This window comes from Euphorbia lathyris, chromosome 6 (assembly GCF_963576675.1).
Source record: "Euphorbia lathyris chromosome 6, ddEupLath1.1, whole genome shotgun sequence".
In the NCBI taxonomy this organism is placed as follows: Eukaryota; Viridiplantae; Streptophyta; class Magnoliopsida; order Malpighiales; family Euphorbiaceae; genus Euphorbia; species Euphorbia lathyris.
The window spans coordinates 18,662,629-18,681,479 of NC_088915.1; the positions used below are offsets into that span (position 1 = coordinate 18,662,629).

At 34.1% G+C, this 18,851-nt stretch overlaps 1 protein-coding gene across 4 annotated transcripts; it reads right to left on the reverse strand.

The window, feature by feature from the left end:
• Positions 1-1,722: 1,722 nt before the first annotated feature.
• On the reverse strand, positions 1,723-10,951 carry LOC136232484 (uncharacterized). Of its 4 annotated transcripts, none has more exons than XM_066021666.1 (12): positions 9,887-10,951; positions 9,131-9,353; positions 8,989-9,045; positions 5,838-5,974; positions 5,446-5,599; positions 5,231-5,308; positions 4,374-4,737; positions 4,169-4,281; positions 3,892-4,056; positions 3,631-3,770; positions 2,124-2,216; positions 1,723-2,051 (listed from the first exon to the last, which is right to left on the reverse strand). In XM_066021666.1, exons 4-12 carry the CDS (start codon positions 5,942-5,944, stop codon positions 1,892-1,894), a joined length of 1,374 nt encoding a protein of 457 aa, XP_065877738.1. In that variant the 5' UTR covers positions 5,945-5,974; positions 8,989-9,045; positions 9,131-9,353; positions 9,887-10,951; the 3' UTR covers positions 1,723-1,891. The 4 variants fall into 4 exon arrangements, with proteins under 4 accessions (XP_065877738.1, XP_065877737.1, XP_065877736.1 ...); XM_066021665.1 differs by having other exon boundaries at positions 9,131-9,357; XM_066021664.1 differs by lacking the exon at positions 9,887-10,951 and having other exon boundaries at positions 9,131-9,548.
• Between the last annotated feature and the right edge of the window lie 7,900 nt (positions 10,952-18,851).

Here is an 18,851-nt window from a genome sequence, read left to right on the forward strand (position 1 = left end):
TTTTCCCGTTTTACCCTTGTGCCACGTCAGCACTTTAACGGTGTTAAGCCATTTTCCGTTTTTCGGGTAACGGCGCAAACCACAGTCCTTTTTTTTATAATAACAAACCACAAGGGTTTTTTTGGAACAACATCAAACCACAGAGGTTTTTTTTGGAATTTACCCGAAGAATTATTCTCAAGAAGAAAAGGCACAAGTAAACTACTGCAAGATTGTCTGGCTAAATCTGAGAACCGCGTGAAGCAATATGTTGATAAGAAGAGATCTTATACGGAATTCAAGGTACGCAAATTGGTGTTCTTAATATTGCAACGCTATAGGCAGTCTATAGTTGCTCCCATGGCTTCTTTTAAGTTCTCTCCATGTTATTATGGTCCCTTTCATATTATAGAGTGTTTGGGAAGGTAGCATAAGAATTGTGGTTGCTTCCAGCCCGTCGAATCCATCTAGTTTTCCATGTCTCTCTGCTTAAAAAGCAACTGAAGTCTTCTACTCCAACTATGATTACTCTTCCTCCTCTTTTTAAGGATAAATGGGTAATCACTCCTCACAATGTTCTTAATTCCAGAACAGTTTTTTCTGGATGATCATCATGCCAACCAATTGCTTATTCTCTAGGCTGGCATGCCTGCCATTGATGCTACTTGGGAGCTAGAGTCCACTATTCACCATCAATTTCCAAAATTTTATCATTCTTGGGAACAAGAATGTGCCAAAGGAGGAAGTATTACCAATATTCTAGAAGAAAGCAAAAGAATAAGGACTAATTGAGTTATTTACCAACCTAGTTTCACTTAAGTAGTTAGATATTTACTAGTTGTTGCTTAGTTGCTATTTCCTCTCTATACTCTTAAACTATTTGCATTGTATTCCTAAGTTGTTACCCGATTTTGGCCTTTTGCTAAATTGTTAGCGTATTTTAGCATTTTGATAGATTATTTATATTTACATTCTATTCCTAAATTTTTAGGCTATTTTGGCCAATGTATTTCTAAGTTGTTAACCTATTTTGATCTTTTACTAGATTATTTGCATTGTATTTCTAAATTATTAGCCTATTTTAACCTTTTGCTAAGTTATTATGTCAGCTGTAGAAATATAATTGAATATTCCTAAATTATTAACATATTTTAGATCTTTTGTTAAGTTGTTACGCCAACTGTAGAATTATAATTATTATGTCGGCTATAAATTTTATAGCCGTTATTACAACCAAATGTTGACCTTAGCTGAACCCAACTGCTATATGAGATCATGTCATAATTTATCAAACTTATTATTGAGAATATTCAGAATTCTCTTTCTTATCTCTTTTCTTCTCTCCTAAATAATTCTATCTCTTATTATCCTTCTCTTTCTCTCCTAAATCTATGTAATTCCCTAATTCTTGCTAATTCCTTCTAAATTCCTACTAGTAATTTCCTAACTCCTAAATTCTTACTAAAGTCAAATTAACTCCTAAATCTATGTAACTTCCTGATTCTTTCTAATACCTTCTTGTAATTCCCTAATTTTTCTTAATTCCTTCTAAATTCCTATTAAAGTCAAACTAACTCCTAACAGTAAATGTTTGACACAGTAGAGATAAAATTGCATAATTTGTGCATACATTAAAAGTAAATCTACACCTCCCCATAAACCATAAAGGTAAATTTGAACTTTATCCCTATTAATTTGACCACCAATGCATACCTTAAGATGAAAATTGTACTTTTATCCAAAAAGAGAAGGAACGGCAACGTTTTGCCATCCATATTGTATTAAAGAGCTGGAAAATGTATTCTGATGGTAATCCCACAACATGCTCAAAGCCAATAAAGAGGCTTTCATTACACTAAGAGAGAGAGAGAGAGAGAGACTATTTACAAGATACAAAGTTTGAAGTAAGTTTTCAAGGACGAGTAAGATGACCAGCATGTCCCATAGATTTCCAAGAGGATTCAAGCCTCAACAAGTGCAATTTCTCAACAAATGGTTCCAAAACTTCTGCCTCTTCTACCGGAGCAAACGCCATACATATGCTCAGCTCCTGTACTGCCTTCCCATATTCCCTGAGCATTTCCCATTTCACATCATATCAGTATCTTAATACATTTGCTTACTATTTTTAACAAATTTTTTACCTGTTATAGTACAGCATCATCCCGAGATCTCTTCTCAATGCCCAGTTATGTGGCTGCAGAATCAGCAATCTTTCTGATGCCATGATGGCTAGCCTGTAAAACCATTCTATAATTCAGCATCACATCCATCAACAGAAAAACACTCTGGAGACCACAAATTTATGAGGATAGAGAAAGGGGTTTGTAGAATTTGGTATCAATAACTTAGTCATTTTTGGTCAAATTAGTCATATCACAATGAGTGTCATTTACGAGAAAAGAAAGAAAACACATTGCATATTTTTGGACAAGAAAGAAAAACCAACACATGCATCTAAGAAGACATGAACCCTGCTAATATAACATCATAAGGTTAACCAAAAAAGGAAAAGAAATCTGGGCTTTGCCTCGTAAGTCAACAACTTGATAATACTAAATGAGTAGAAGGCTTAAAAATACTAGGAGTTGGTCATCTAAATCTTTCACAAACTATTACTTGATAATACTAAATGAGTAGAAGGCTTAAAAATACTAGGAGTTGGTCATCTAAATCTTTCACAAACTAAAGATATTTCGTTGATAATAAGAGAGATAGTTTAATCATTAATGGCACTGGAAAATGAACAACACATTACACAAGATCAAGAACTCCAATCATGAAACAGTATTCAATATCATGACCTCCATCTGGAAAACAACTACGTGAATCTGATGTACACTAGTTAATTTAGACAAAACTTTAGCCACTTTAGCAATACGACTATCGACAACTGAATTAGTTCTTTCTGTTAAGTGTTTACAGCCTTTGGGAAATTTCCTCATGTTATGAAGTCAATCACTAGTGATAATGAGCAAATATTCGATTATGATACAACGAAGCAGCAAAATATGATGGCAGAAGTGCAGTAATATAAGACACCGGGTCATTCCCTCTCCAAACTATCAATGACAATGAAATCCAGAAAATGGTTCAAAAATATTCCAAAGCAATTGAAAACATATTACAAAAATGAAGGGAAATTTAAAACTAAGCCTACAAAACAAGCATACAAAAGGATAGATGTCCACATTCCGAACTTGTTGAGTTAAAACAATAGATTCTATGCTCACTCTCTCTCTCTCTCTCTCTCTATATATATATATATATATATATATACATACATACATATATATATATATATTCATTGAAGACTGATGGTTATAATAAATAACCATGTAGAAAGGCCTGAAGAAGTACAAGGCAACAGGTTTGAATTTGGACCATGATTTTATTTATAGTAAAACAATAACAAAATTTCCAGCTTATCCAAGAAAAAGTAACAGAAACTTGGAATCAACAGTTTTACTTAATTATGGTCCTCTAAGCAGAAAACCTGATTCGACTTATTATCAGAAGATACATACTTCCTAAGAATTTCCTTGCTGATCTTGCAAAAGTAAACTGCTAGAGTAGATGACCACAAAAAACTACAGTAATTGGCACCACTAAGACTTAAGGAAGTGGTAAATGATTTGCTTTAAACATTACCTAAGATCTTGAGGCCGAAGCAAAGGAACATTTGAATTATGGATCGTTTTATGTTTATCATCAGCATTATGAACATGCCTAAGAGGAGAAGTCAACATCAATCCATGATTTGATCTTGAAGCACGTTTCCAATGAAGCCTCTGCAAAATTTGGTTCATCCTAAGATTAGAATTTAACTATCATCAAAAAGTAAGAATGACCACTATCAATGGAATTTAACCAAAAAAGTATTTCAGACATATCTGCATGGTTATAGCTTACAATCAAGTTGGCTAGAGATATCCCAATGATGTCTCGCTTCGTAGCTATCTCAAGACCTAAAAGTGAGTTACTAGTCAAATCCGATGCCTTTGATCTAGGGTCCTCCACACACCTTCCATTGACAATTGCAAATAAGCTGTGCCCTGAAGTCACCTTAAAGAGCTCCTAAAAGAAAGAAAGTAAAATCAAATAATGCAGTTCTAGTTTGTCAAAGAAATCAGTAATGCATTATTAAGAGTGGGTTTTCAATAGGGATGAGCATTTCAAACTTAGGCACCTCTAGGTTCTCTGTTTGGGGCCATATCAAAAAATCTTCCCCAACTCGAGATCCTACAATGGTCAGACTGAGTCGTCTACAAACTTCAATGTAAATTATGCTAAGCAAAATTGCTGCCATGAAAAGATATTATATGTTAAAAATCATAAGACTTATTAAAGTTAACAATCATGCATGAACAAAGAAAAGAGACTTGAAGTTTTACCGCTGCCACATCCAGTGCTGAGTACAGTGTGCAAGTATGAATACTTCGAATCTACAACAACAGGTGACCGTTTGAAGCTTCTTAACTCAAATAGAACTAGATTTACAGCATCCAAAACTTCAACCAAATGGCAGCCTATTTCTCTTGAAACTAGCTCTGCTTCAACTTCTCTAGCTAATATATCTAGTTCGCTCAGCCACTCAGTTATGTTCTTTCCAGCCAAAGGCATTTTCTCCACGCAATCCCACTCTTTGTCATCCAGTGGGACCGAAGCAGTTCTCCTTTCGTTTAGGAACGAACGAGCATCTTTCTCTCTATTAAAAGCAATAAATGCCTCATCTTCAGCTGCAATATACAGCAAAGCCTATACCAACACGTGTCAGACGTAATATGGTAAACAATCGTCAAAGCACCGAAAATAATGCATTTCAAGGTGAAAACAAAAAGTAAATTTCAGTTTGTAACGACACAATGCATACAGTTTCAAGTATATGCACTTCAAGGTGAAAACAAAAAGGAAACTTCAGTTTGTGACAGCACAATCCATACAGTTTCGAGTATGCAACACGTGTCAGACGTAATATGGTAAACAATCGTCAACGCACTGAAAATTATGCACTTCAAGGTGAAAACAAAAAGGAAATTTCAGTTTGTAACGGCACACTGCATACAGTTTTGAGCTTATGCACTTCAAGGTGAAAACAAAAAGGAAATTTCAGTTCGTTACGGCACAATGCATACAGTTTCGAGTATGTAACACGTGGTACTATTAAGCGAATATTTGGGATAATAACAAAAGTATCTCAGCTTATGCCCGGAAAAAAACATAGGAAAGTAATATTTAAGTATTTGAATACCTTTGCAAGAGAGATATCTTTGTCCTTAGACTGAAAGGAGATCTCGCACGTGAACTTCTCCCTCGCGGACTTGACCACCTGGCATTTGTTTTTAGCACCAACATAAGCAAAAAATGCAGCAATATTATAAAATTCGGACTCAACATAAGAATCCGCTTATCAGAGGGAAACATAATAGTAAGGTAAATAGACATTCATTGGTGATGCAAATGAACCTCCTGATAAATATTGAGGCGGGATGAATCCATTGTCATCTGATTGGCAGAAAGAGGGGAAGCTGAAGCTGAAACTGAAACAACAGCAGTCCCATTCCTAGCCCCTGGGAAATAGGTCCTTCTCATCCTCATCCAACTTGGATCATGATCACACCTGATGATCATCATCATCGTGTAAAGAATAAAGGGATATTTGGGTTTTTTAATACCACAAAATTCCTCTTTTGACCTCTATATACTGATAATTAAGTTCTAATACATACATCAAAGAAAATAAATACACAGAACTGACTGAACTTCATAAATTAACAATTCTTCTCTCAATAATAAACACCAAAGCTTAATCAATAAACCAAGCATTTAATAAGAACAGTATATGAACGGAAATATACCTGATGGGTCGATGATCGAAGTGAATTGCTGACATGGTTCTTGTTGCTGAAGCAGCAGGAGCCGTCAGAGGATTAAAGCGCAAAGGGGTAAGTGATGCACACAACATTTTCTATTGCTTAATCTAGAGACACAATGTCTGATATCAACAAAGACACAGGTATAGAGAGAGAGAGACAGTGAGAGAGATGTAAAGAGGCTATATATATGTATATATTAAAGAAAAACAAAAGCAGCAGCAGCAGCAGCAGTCAATTTCGAAGTAGCAGGCATATTACTAGAATCCATGGAATTAAGAACTGGAAATCCACTTCTGAAACACAAGGAGATGGGAGATAACGATGATGATGATGTGGATGGAGAATTGGAGGAGGGGAATGAATTCACAACACAAAAATAATCAGAAAATCCAGATGAAGAACAAGTAAAATTAGCAAAAGAAAACCAACAATTCTCAACAAAAACCCCGCAAAATTTCCCAAAATCCATACTCAAAGTCCAGTTAGTCAAGTGTAATTCGTGAAAATACATTTAAACCATTCCGGAACAATCTTCTTCTCCTTCTAATTCTTAAAATCGATTCAAATTCATACAAGCAACAACAAAGAAACGAAGAAGAAGAAGAAGATAATGAAATCAAATTCAATAAATTGATAGAAGAATTAGCATTTGATTTGATACCTAATGGAAAATAAATAAGAGAAAATGCATATCATGAAAACTGGAAGGAGAAGAATTGCTCCTCCCCTTCTCTCTGGTGTGTGTGTGAAAATGAGAGTTCTTGTGATTATGAAATAAGCAGAAGAAGAAGAAGAGAAGATAGAAGGAGAAGGAAGAAGGTGTGGGGATGGCTGACTGACTGCTGTCTACTGTGATGAGGTAAGGTTTTCATCAGAGTTTATGGGTTGAAAAACAACTGATTTTTTTTTTTTTTTTTTTTTTCTCATTAGATTTGGATTTTGGAATCAATTTATTTTATTCCCTTTTTTAATTTTATTTTCATTATTCTAACAATTTAAATTATTAACCTTTCAATAAATTTTTTTTCTATTTCAATTTTATACAGCTTGACTTAATTTTTTAATTAAGTAATTATATGCACATGCTTTTGTTTTAATTTTATTTTATTTAATTCTTTTTCTATTTTGATTTTACAAGAGATAAATGTATACTATTATACGGGTTCTTTTGGATAAGATTGTTTATATGAAGTACAAATTTACCTGCCTGAAATCTTGCCATTTTATGTGTAGGGTAATAGAAAATTTAAACGAAGTGGTTTGATAGTTCTTTAATTAGTATGTCGAATCTTTTAAATAAGTTTGAGATAAAGTGAAATAGTTTTGTATATTTTCATAAGTTGTTTGTAACTGTTTTAATAATATAGTGAATATTTTAGACGGTTCTTTTATGGTAAATATTTATGTTTTGTCACGTTAGTTGTAATATAACTATGTTAGTAACATAGTAAATATTTAAGATATAATGTTGAATGGTTCGATATGATAGTTAAATAAAGAATCAAATAAGACTAAATCACTATGTTTAAATTTTCTGTTAAGTATCGGTAAAATTGATTTTGCTTGAAAATAGTAAGGGTAAATTTGTATGATTACGTATATTAGTGGCAAATCTAAACTTCCCGACAAATGATATGGGCAAATTAGGATCACATCCATTTTTTTTTAAATAAAAGTAATCGAGCTCATTAATAATCAAGGTAAATACAACATTGATAAAAGGCGGAAGTAGTCATCTACAGATGACGATTGGAATAAGAGCTGAACACCCCTAATAACAGAAATAGTTACTTAAAAAGAGATACGTGGTAGTATTGGAATTAAACTAACAATAATACACAAACCAGATCATTGAACCGATAAAGATCATCCATATATTGAATTTCAGTAGTAAACTTGTTGAGAAGTCCAAGAAAATATATTCAAAACACACGAACTAACTATAGTCATCCATAGAGATACACACAAACTCAAAATTGAAATGATTGACAAAAAAAATATACAACCTTAAAATCATATTTCAACTACGATTAAGTGGGGGCGATCAATGGTAGAACGAAGTTATTGAGGCCAAAACATTAGAAAACACATCTACTATTAGTAAGGTTAGAGTAGTTATCTTTCTAGTCCCTTTTTTCACGATTCACAATCTTCTAGGATTTCGACAAATCTGACCAGAGATGAAGATGCTCCCCAAACCCTTAAAATCTTCATAAATCTTTTTACTGAAGTCGCTAGATCTACTCTTACCATGAAACTCACTATCTTTAAACATTTGAGTTAGGAGTCTAACTGATCCAAAAAAATTCGAAAAAGAAAAATGTCTAGAAAAAAAAAGAATAGAGGAAGCTAGATCGGATCGTATCTTGATTTTGTCATCAATTAAAAATGTAACATCATTTTTTAATTGAAATGGTGTTAAAATGAATTATCATATCAAAATCATATAATGTGATTTATATATTATACTCAAAGTTAGTATTCTAATAAAAATTTATTGTTTTCACTGATGTTGAATTGATTTTAATTTTTTTACATGAAAAATAATTTAATTTATGGTGCTTTATGTGTAAGCTTATACCAAATTATTCTAATATTAGTGCAATAGTAATTACAAATATAGTCACATCAAAACAAATTAAAAGTTAAAATCTTTATTAATTTTTAATTAAAATGATGATCTTTAATTAAATTAATCTAATCTTTCAAATTTCTAACCCACCTTAACCAAAATTCTAAGAAACTTTAATATTTAGGTGTAAAATTGTTTTATTACATAGGTTAGTATTAAATTTACCCTTCCTAAAAAAATATTAAATTTACACTTCCTAAAATATAATAGAGGAATTCAGATTTTATCCTTAAAAAAAAAAGTAACCGGGCTCATTAATAATCAAGCGAAAGTACAATGTTGATAAATTGTGGATAGTAACCATCTACAGATACTGATCAGAATGAGGTCAGAAATCCGAACAACATAAAGGTTACCTGGTTCACTGACCGTCTAAAAAAAGATACACGCTAGTATAAAAAATAAGTTAACAAGAATCCACAAACAAGATTTCTGAATAGATAAAGATCCTCTACATCTTAACTTTTGATAGTAAACCATTTAGAGGTCCGACAAAATTACCTGAAGTGCATGCTTGAAGCAACCATAGTCATCCTTAGAGACACACCAAACTCAAACCTGAAATGATCGACAAACCATACAACCTCAAAGTTACATTTTCAAACAAAGATTAGGTGGAGGTGACCAATGATAGAGAAGGTACCAGAGCCAAAACATTATAAACACACTTATTGTTGATAAAGTTGGAGTGATTATCCTCCCCTCTATCTTTCCCACGATCCATAATCTTTCAAGGTTTCGATAGATGTAGTGAGAGATTAAGATGCTCCTCAAGGCCTTGACATCACTAGATTCGCTATTTTTGAAGTCGCAAAAAATTTTCTCATTGTGAAACTTGACATCTTTTAAATATCCAAATTAGAAAGCTACCTAATCCAAAGAACTTTAATAAGGAGATGCTTAGGAAAGGAAAAAACGGAAAAAATTTATCAGAAGCTAGATCTAAAAAGAAACGGATCAAACAATAAAAGCACTTATTATTTTTGTTCCTTCGTGAGCTAAAGACGCGACCTTCTTAAAATGGTGTTAAAATGAATTATTTTGTCATAATTGTAGAATATAATTTCTATATTTTATATAATTTATATAATATAAAAAAATTATATTCATGTTAAATGCACAAATTATCAATATAAACCGTGTTATCAAATGATATAATGTAAACATTTAAGATCCTCTAGATCTTGACCTTCAATAGTAAACCATTGAGAAGTTCAGGAAAATATATCCAAAGTGCATGCTCGAACCAACTATAGTCTTCCTTAAAGACACATCAAACTCAAAACTAAAATAATTAACAAAACATACAACCTCAAAGTTACCTTTCAATCAAAGATTAATGGTGGTGACCAATAATAGAGAGAAGATACCAGAGCCAAAACATTAGAAACACACTTACTATTGATAAGGTTAGAGCAGTTATTCTCCCCTCTCTTTCTCATGGTCCACAATCTTTCAAGATATTGTGATAGATCTAATCAGAAATAGAGATGCTTCTTAAATCGTTGAAATTTTGAGATTGTCCTCTTTCTGAAGTCGTCGAATTTGCTCTCATTATGAAACTCACCATTTGTTAAAAATCTAAGTTAGAAGGTTAGCTAATCCAAAGAACTTTGATGAAAAAAATGTTTGGGAAAGGAAAAAAGGAAAAAAAACTATCAGAACATAGATCTAAAATGAAACATGAAACGGTTCAACAATAAAAGCACTTATTACTTTTGTTCCTTCATGAGCTAAAAACATAACCTTCTTGAAATGGTGGCGACCGATGTTAGAGCGGAGATACCGGAGCCAAAATATTAGAAACACACTTACGGTTGATAAGGTTAGAGTAGTTATTCTCCCCACTCTCTTTCTCACAGTCCACAATCTTTCAAGATATTGTGATAGATCTCATCAGAAATGGAGATGCTCAAGTCGTTGAAATCCTTAGACTGCCCTCTTTCTGAAGTCGCCAGATTTGCTCTCATTGTGAAACTCGCCATTTTCTAGGCATCTAAGTTAGAAGGCTAGCTAATACAAAGAACTTTGATGAAGAGGATGTTTGGGAAAGAAAAAATGGAAAAATAACTATCGGAACCAAGATCTAAAAAGAAACTGATCAAACAATAAAAGCACTTATTACGTTTGTTCCTTCGTGAGCTAAAAACATAACCTTCTTAAAATGGTGGCGACCGATGTTAGAGCGGAGATATCGGAACCAAAACATTAGAAACCCACTTACTGATGATAAAGTTAGAGTAGTTATTCTTCCGTCTCTCTTTCTCATGACCCACAATCTTTCAAGATATTATGGTAAATCTGATCAGAAATGGAGATGCTCCTTAAGTCGTTGAAATCTTCAGGTTGCCCTCTTTCTAAAGTCGTCGGATTTTTTCTCATTGTGAAACCCACCATTTTCTAAACATATAATTAACAGGTTAGCTAATCCAAAGAACTCTGATGAAAAAGATGCATAGAAAAGTAAAAATGGAAAAAGAACTACCGAAACCTAGATCTAAAAAGACATGGATCAAACAATAAAAGCATTTATTATTTTTGTTCCTTCGTAAGCTAAAAACGCAACCTTCTTAAAATGGTGTTAAAATGAATTATCCCGTCATAATTGTAAAATATAATTTCTATATTTTATATAATTATATAATAAAAATTATTTTCATATTAAACCCACGAATTATCTATATAAATCATGTTATCAAATGATATAATATAAACAATTAACAGTAATGCTCAAAATTAGTACTCTATTAATAATTTATTGTTTTCACTGATGTTGAATTGATTTTAAATTGTTTACATGAGAAATAATATAATTTATAGTACTTTATGTGTAACAGCTAGTACCAAATTATTCTAATATTAGTGGCAATAGTAAATTACAAATAAAGTCACATCAAAATAGATTAAAAGTTAAAAGTCTTTATTAATTTTTAATTAAATTGGTGATCTTAATTAAATTAATCTAATCTTTCAATTTTCTAACCCACTTTGGCCAAAATTCCAATTCATGGACTATTATTCAACCGTAACTCTGCAACTTTTATGGAAAGAAATGTATTGTAATACGATTCCTAAATTAGAAAAAAAAATATTCCTTAATTGACAAGTTTTTTATTTTTTAAGAATTGACAAATATATTTAAGATGTTAAAAAAACTATGAAATAGAAAGAAAATAATAAACCAAAATAATTTGTGATATAGTGTAATATGATTAATTTTTTAAAACCTCATTAGAATAACAAACATTGGGGTGGAGACCCGTTCAGATATTAAGTTAAGTTAGTAAAAGTTAAAGATGATGGAAATATTATTAACTGTATAGTGTTTATATACCTCATATGAAATACATATTTTACCTATATAATGGCTACCAAAGGTAATTGGTGTAAGCCTAAAAATGTTCCCTAATAACTAGTTAACCTTCAGATTGTAACGACGCCGGGTGGTACACCTTATCACATAGCAAGTGTGCTGTCAGATGTCCTTTTATGGATAAAAGGTTTTCGGACCGCTATGGTGTCATGCGACGCACTCTGTCATGTATCTTATGTTTTTTGTGCAACCGTTTCTTACGATCCAATGGTTCCCCTTTCCTAGTTGTACAACAACTGGGACTGGCGATTGATATTCATCCACGTGGTCGGAAGGGGTACCGTTTACATTTATAGGAATATTCTGTTGGTCCCGTGTGATTAGTTCCAAGGGGGGGGGGGTTAGGAACTAATATACTTTTTCTCGTTTTAATTATGCTGACTTAAAATAATGCTTTGGGTTTCTTAACTCAGTTTTGGTCAGCACGGCCGAGTGAGACGTAAGACAGCTTTAGTCAAGACTGACTAGAACTGTTTTACTTGTGAGTTGGGAATTGACACTTTGTGGCCAGCTTCCAACTCAGCACTTTGATTTACTCAGTGTCAGCTTAAACAATTTATGTACTGAGTAAATATAGCAAGCAACACATACAGATATATAATGAGAGAAAGGGTTAGAAATAACTCAACAGACTTATCTTGGTTCGGCCTCTCCGCCTACGTCCAGTCCCCAGAATCCTTTCGGGCTTTTTCAATCCACTACTGAGCTCTTTAAAAGTAGAGCACAAACCGTTTACAAGGCAGTTGAATATGCAAGAGTACCGTCCTCTATTCGTCTACTCAACCCCACTAAGAGCTACAACCCAGCACTTAGATTTTCTATACCACTGAGTACTTAAAACCGAGTACTCAGCACAACTCTCTCAATTTTACAATTGATACAAACTTGTTCTTTCTAGATGAAGAACACTTTAGATGATTACAAAATCAATCTAGCTTTTACACAGAAATGGAAATTTGGTGTAAGATCTTTTTCTTGTTTGAATGTGCTTTTGTATGTTTCTCTTTTTCTCTTTTGTATTTCGGCAATCGGCAAAGGATCCAAGAATGAACTTGTCCTTTTATAGTTGAAATCTGAAGACTAAATCATTTGAATTTGGATCCATCCATTGGATTCAAACGGCTCTTCATGCGACATTGTTCTGGTCAGCTTCAGATTTGCAGGCCAATCCTGTCGTCTGAATTTGGCAGGCGTCAGGCTTGTCTTGTTCCTGCAGGTGTGTCTTCTAGTGCCAGTTCGTCTTTTAGCTAACGGACAGTTGACCCATGCATCTCGAAATTGACTCTGTGCGTAATTCCAAGGTTTCTATTATTGGTGCAGACAGTTGTCGGATCTTGTCTTCTAGCAAACGGATCATTCGTGCTGTCCTGACGAACACTCAGCTTGACTTTATTGACGTTGCTTTTGTTCTTTGTTTCTGAGTCACTCTTTACTCAGCTTCCGTGATCAGCTTCGTCTGCAAGCTTTAGTTTAGAGAAAGACTTCTCTTCTTTGATACTGAGTTGCGTTCCACTCAGCTTCTTTGGTCAGCTTCATCTTTAAGCTTTTGTTCTGAAGATGACTTATCTTCTATTATGCTGAGTTGCACTTCACTCAGCTTGTGCTGTGTTCTTATGCTGATTTCGCCCTGTCTTACTTTTTGATTCTGTTTTCATTTAGACTTATATTCAACATTGAACAAACATATTAGTACAATTAAATCAAAGCAATTAAATTTAATTATCTTTTAATCATGGATTAACTTAAATAATTTTGTCAAATCAAAATCATGTGGAAAGGTGTTTCAACATATTCTTTCCTCCATATTAGAAGATTCCTGTATGTTTTCGAATTCGAAAATATTACAGTGTATCTATTATCCTGTTCTTTACCACAAAGTATCATAGCTCTTTATTTTTCTGTTTTGCCACTTGTCCTCCTCTTCCCTGTTTTTAAGGATTGTAACATTTTCTTTTCTGGCTTTATATGTGACCGTTGTTCTGTGCTTCTTCTTCAAGTTGAGAATAATGAAATCATATTTTCTCTTCTTCATTCTTACTGCTGTACATTTATATTTTTGTTATGGTATTAGAGAATGAGATTTAGATCTCATTGTTCTTCCTGGTATGTCATTTGCCGACGTTGTTGCAAATCGCACACCAAATCGCAGTACATCCATTTCTGGAACTTCTTCTTCTTCTTCTCAAATTCTTCCACAAAATTTCTTCAGATCTATCATGGATCCTACTAAAAGTCATTATTATATCCATCCAAATGAAAATCTTGGTCTAGTTTTGGTATCCCCTGTTTTAACAAGTATGAATTATCATTCATGGAGTGGATCTATGAAAATGGCTTTACAAGCTAAGAACAAATATATATTTGTTTCTGGAGCTTTGCTTATGCCCACTGAGTCTGATACACTTTTTAATGCTTGGGAGCGTTGTAATACCATGGTCGTTTCATGGATAACTCAATCTCTGTCACTTAGCAATGCAAAGAGTATTCTATGGCGTGATTCAACAACAGATATCTGGAAAGAGCTGAGGACACGATTCTCACAAGGAGATGCTATGAAGATTTCACAACTTCAAGATGAAATTTCTCAATTGACACAGCAAAATTTCAGTGTTACTGATTATTATACAAATTTAACAACTCTATGGGAGGAGTTGTCTAACTTCAGATCTATTTCAAATTGTAAGTGCTCTGCATCTTCTTCTTGTTGTGCATCTATCAAACGAGTTAAACTTATCAATAGCAGGATTGTGTGATTAAATTCCTTAAAGGTTTGAATTCTGATTTTGCTATTGTCAAATCACAAGTTATAATGTTGGATCCTTTACCTTCTATGGATAGCATTTTTTCTCTTGTTTTGGAACAAGAAAGACAATTATCTGTTGTTGTTGATGCTCAATCTAATGTTGAATCTAGTGTATTCTTCACTAAGGCTGTTCCATCTGGTCATGATAATTCTAGAGGCTCATCTGGTTATGGATATAAGAAAGGGGCGGTATGCACTCACTGTGACAAAAATGGTCATACTATTTATACTTGTTTTCAAAAACATGGATTTTCCCCTGGTTTCAAATTCACAAAGAAGAAACAAAATCCAAATGGTTCATTCTCTGCTAATGCAGCTTGTGTTTCAGAACCATCTTCATCAAGTAATTCTGTTAGTCCCGAAGGGAAAACTATATCTGAAGAAGAGTATCAATTGTTTCTTACTTTGGTTAAATCACAGTGTTCAACCCCTGCAAATCATGATTCAACTTCTTTTTCACCACATGTTACTAATCAGCTTGCTACTGTACCTGACCAACCTGTAATGAGCAACTTTGGAGTATCTTTAGGCATCTCTACCATTTGTTCTACTACTGCATATGTTGAATGGTTAATGGACTCTGATGTTACAAACCATGTTTCTGGTTCATTAAGTTATTTTGTCAGTTCTTATTCCATTCCCCCTATTTTGGTTAAATTGCCTAATGGATCTCAAATCTTGTTAACCAGGCAGGAACTGTCATTTTGTCTTCTAGTATCACCTTATATAATGTGCTTTTTGCTCCTGGTTTCTCCTTCAATCTTATTTCTGTTGGAAAATTAAAAACTCATTCACATTGTACACTAATTTTTCGTGTCAATGCTTGTTATATACAAGATAATAGATACACTGTAATAGAAGGGTGCATTAATTCACGTGTAAATGATGGTTTATAGAATATTCTTTAGGTATCAATTTGAAATTAGGATCTTTATGACAAGTAGGTAAAAAAAATTATAATATTTATAATGAATATCTTGTAATTTTAATTAATATCATTATGATAAGTATATAGGTACAAAATCTATACTATTTATGAATGAATTTCATTGCCAATTTTGTTGGTTTTAACTTTTGTAAATTCCCTATTTTTAAATTGACAATTAAATGTTAAAACTGCCAAACAAGTTGTTTTAAAGAGGTCTTTTCTGACAATTTTAATAAACACTTTAAATTAATAAATTAAAGTATTTATAATTTTTTTTAAACTTATTGTTTTAAAAAAAATATAATTTTTTTAAAACTTATTTGATAATATTATTTATCAAATTAGTTTACTGAACATCTTCTTCAGTTAAAAGACGTTATCCATTTCATTTGTGTTTAAAATTATATCTTTTATAGTTTGAATTAAGAGTTTTAGAGTTTTCCTATAGACCTTACACATTTTAAAAACTACTTTCAAACGGTAAAGAATAGTACATATTTCGAACATAGTGAAGTGAAAAAAACCATGTTAACCGAGTTATGTTCGAAGCTGACTTTTTTAGTCATTGGACGTTTGACGTGACAAAAAAATAAAAGACCAAACGCTTAATATATCTAAATGAAAAACTAAAGGGTAAAGTCCAAAAAAATATACGTGCTTTCACTTTTTGTCAAACTAATCCTGAAAAAAAAATTTGTCTAGATGAAAAATGTGATTTTCGTTTTGCTAAAAATGAGGATCATTTAGTTTGATACTATAAATATTACCATTAACGACCTCTAAATGGAAAATTTCAAGAATTAAAGTTGTTTAATACCATATTTACTATGGAACCAAATTTTTTATTTTCCAAAATCATCATTTTCAGAGCTTTATTTCTCTAAAATTTCACTTTATCTCTTCTCACTAAACAACACCTTATTACTTCAAGATTAAAAATTAAAAAATTAAAGAATTAAAGTTGTTTAAAATATCTTCAAGTCTTTGAATTTTTCAATTTTAAAATCGTCAACCATCATTTTAATTTTGAGGTCCTTGTTTTTATAAGCGAAAAACCTTAGTCATCTCCTGTCGCAAACGAAAATCACAGTTCTCGTCTTGATGAAAAAAAATTCAAGTACCGGTCAGACAAAAAATAAATAAAAGCACATTGGATTTTTTTGAATTTTACCCAAAACTAAAAGACAATGAATTAAAAACTGAAAGATCAAGCTTCTTACTTCTTCTTTTTCTTGGCCTTTGAATTAAAAAAAATTAATAATTTAAAATATTTGCTTAAAATTTGGAGTTAAACGGTTACTAACAATACTATTTGAATTATTATTAGATAACAAATTTGGAAATCGTCAAAAAAAAACTTCCGTCTCTCTCGAACACACGAAATCGTTCGACGCCGTGAGCCGTGCTACCTCGGTTAAGGGCCGTCGCCGTGTGCCGTTGCCGGTGAGAGCGTCCTTTCCGTCGACCGGTAAAGGGGTCCCTGTTTCCGATCAGTGGAGTTGTTGTCTGTTCTGTCGTTTTTTGAGCGTTGGGGTTACGGATCTTGCATCTTGCAATCTTTAACCTAGGTCTGAGGCGGGTTGCGTGGTGGCTGTGGGCGGGTGTGAGGAAGGCGCAGGGGGCGTGCGGCGGGGGTGAGGAGGCCGGTTCTAGCGAGCGGCGGTGTGGAATCGCCGGCGAGTCGGGTGAGGCGGTTTCTCTTAAGCTGCGATTTCACTTGGTGAGTTGTTTTGGGGATTTTGCAGTCGTGTACTACTGGAGTTTATTTGGCTGCTGTTCTTCAATTGGACAGGAATTTAAATTGAAAAGATATCAGAAATGGAAAGGGACTTAGAAAGACTCAGGATTGAAGGAGAGGAAGGTGGGTTGCTTGATTTGCTTCCACCGGCTGTGCCAGAAGTGGAGATTGGTGCGGGTCTTCGTTTCTTAGGAAGGTTTGTGGCAGATAGGCCACTCAATTTCTTGAGCATGAGAAACAGACTGGCGGTCCTATGGAGACCAATGCGAGGGGTCGATATTCAAGAGGTAAGCTCTAACCTTTACTCTTTTGAATTCTTTCATCCGATGGATAGAGATAGGGTGATTGCTGGAGGTCCTTGGTCTTTTGACAATTATATACTGATTATGAATGTCTGGAACTGGGGTGTGCATATAGATGATGTGAATTTATTGAACTATTCTATTTGGGTGCAAATTTATGGCCGTCCTGTGGGGACTATGTCTGAACTAGTTGGCAAACAACTAGGAAACTTTCTAGGGACCTTTGAGGAGTATGATTTAAACAATAATTCTGGGATTCACAGACAATTTATGCGTATCAGAGTCAGTCTGGACAGTGAACGCCCTCTCAAAAGGTTTAAAAAACTGAGGAGCATTGGAAATGTGTGGTCTTTAGCTACTTTCAAATATGAGCGTTTGGGTATTTTCTGCTATGTGTGTGGTTGCCTAGGGCATACAGAACGTTTTTGTGAGAGAGTTTTCAATATGCAGGGGGTTGAGATTCAGAGAGAGTAGGGGGAATGGCTTAAAGCCCCAATCAGAAGGGGTGGAGACAATAGTAGGGCAAAATGGTTGATTGGTAGTAAGGGATGAGGGGGCTGAGGGGGTTCGGAGGTGGGAGGGGAGGGGGATTGGGAGCTATGAGGGATATAACTAATACAGGGAGAGGGAAGGAAGTGAGGGGGATGAATAAACAGGTGAGGGAGGGGGAGAGAGAAGTAATGATCTGTCCATTTTCAGGGCCTTTCTTTAAACCTTTAGCGAACGATGAGGGTAAAGGGATGGGGGGTGAGGAGGAGGGAGAAAAGGGGGAAGATACTGAGATGGAATTGAATGATGTCAGAAAAAGAAGAAGGGAGGATAAGGGAAAGGGAAGGGAGGGGGAGGGAGGGGATAGGCAGGAGGGGGAAGTCTCTGTTCTTGGAAAGGATAAGGGGAGTTCCACAGAAATTGGTTCGGCGAGCCCTAAAGAATAGGGCCGCCGGGGGGAATGAGTTGTTTAAGCTGGAACTGTCGTGGTCTGGGAAACCACCGGGCAGTTCGCTCCTTAAAGGAGCTTGTTTCGTCCCAAAGCCCTAATATTGTATTCTTGATGGAAACACTAGTAGAGGATCAGAGAGTAAGTTTGCTAAAACAACAGTTAAAGTTTGAGGGAGCATCCCCAGTCAGTAGAAGAGGCCGTAGTGGAGGGTTAGCTCTGTTGTGGAAAGCAGGGACTCAGGTGGTGATCAAAAGTTTCTCTGATCATCATATTGAGGCAA

Bases quoted from the DNA above. Each gene is read 5' to 3' on its own strand.
- LOC136232484 (XM_066021666.1), bottom strand. From the start codon at position 5,944: ATGTTGTGTGCATCACTTACCCCTTTGCGCTTTAATCCTCTGACGGCT. The intron at 4,738-5,230 runs GTATTCAAATAC...GTGTTGGTATAG, and splicing joins AAGATATCTCTCTTGCAAAG to GCTTTGCTGTATATTGCAGC. The intron at 4,057-4,168 runs GTGCCTAAGTTT...TCTTTCTTTTAG, and splicing joins CCCAAACAGAGAACCTAGAG to GAGCTCTTTAAGGTGACTTC.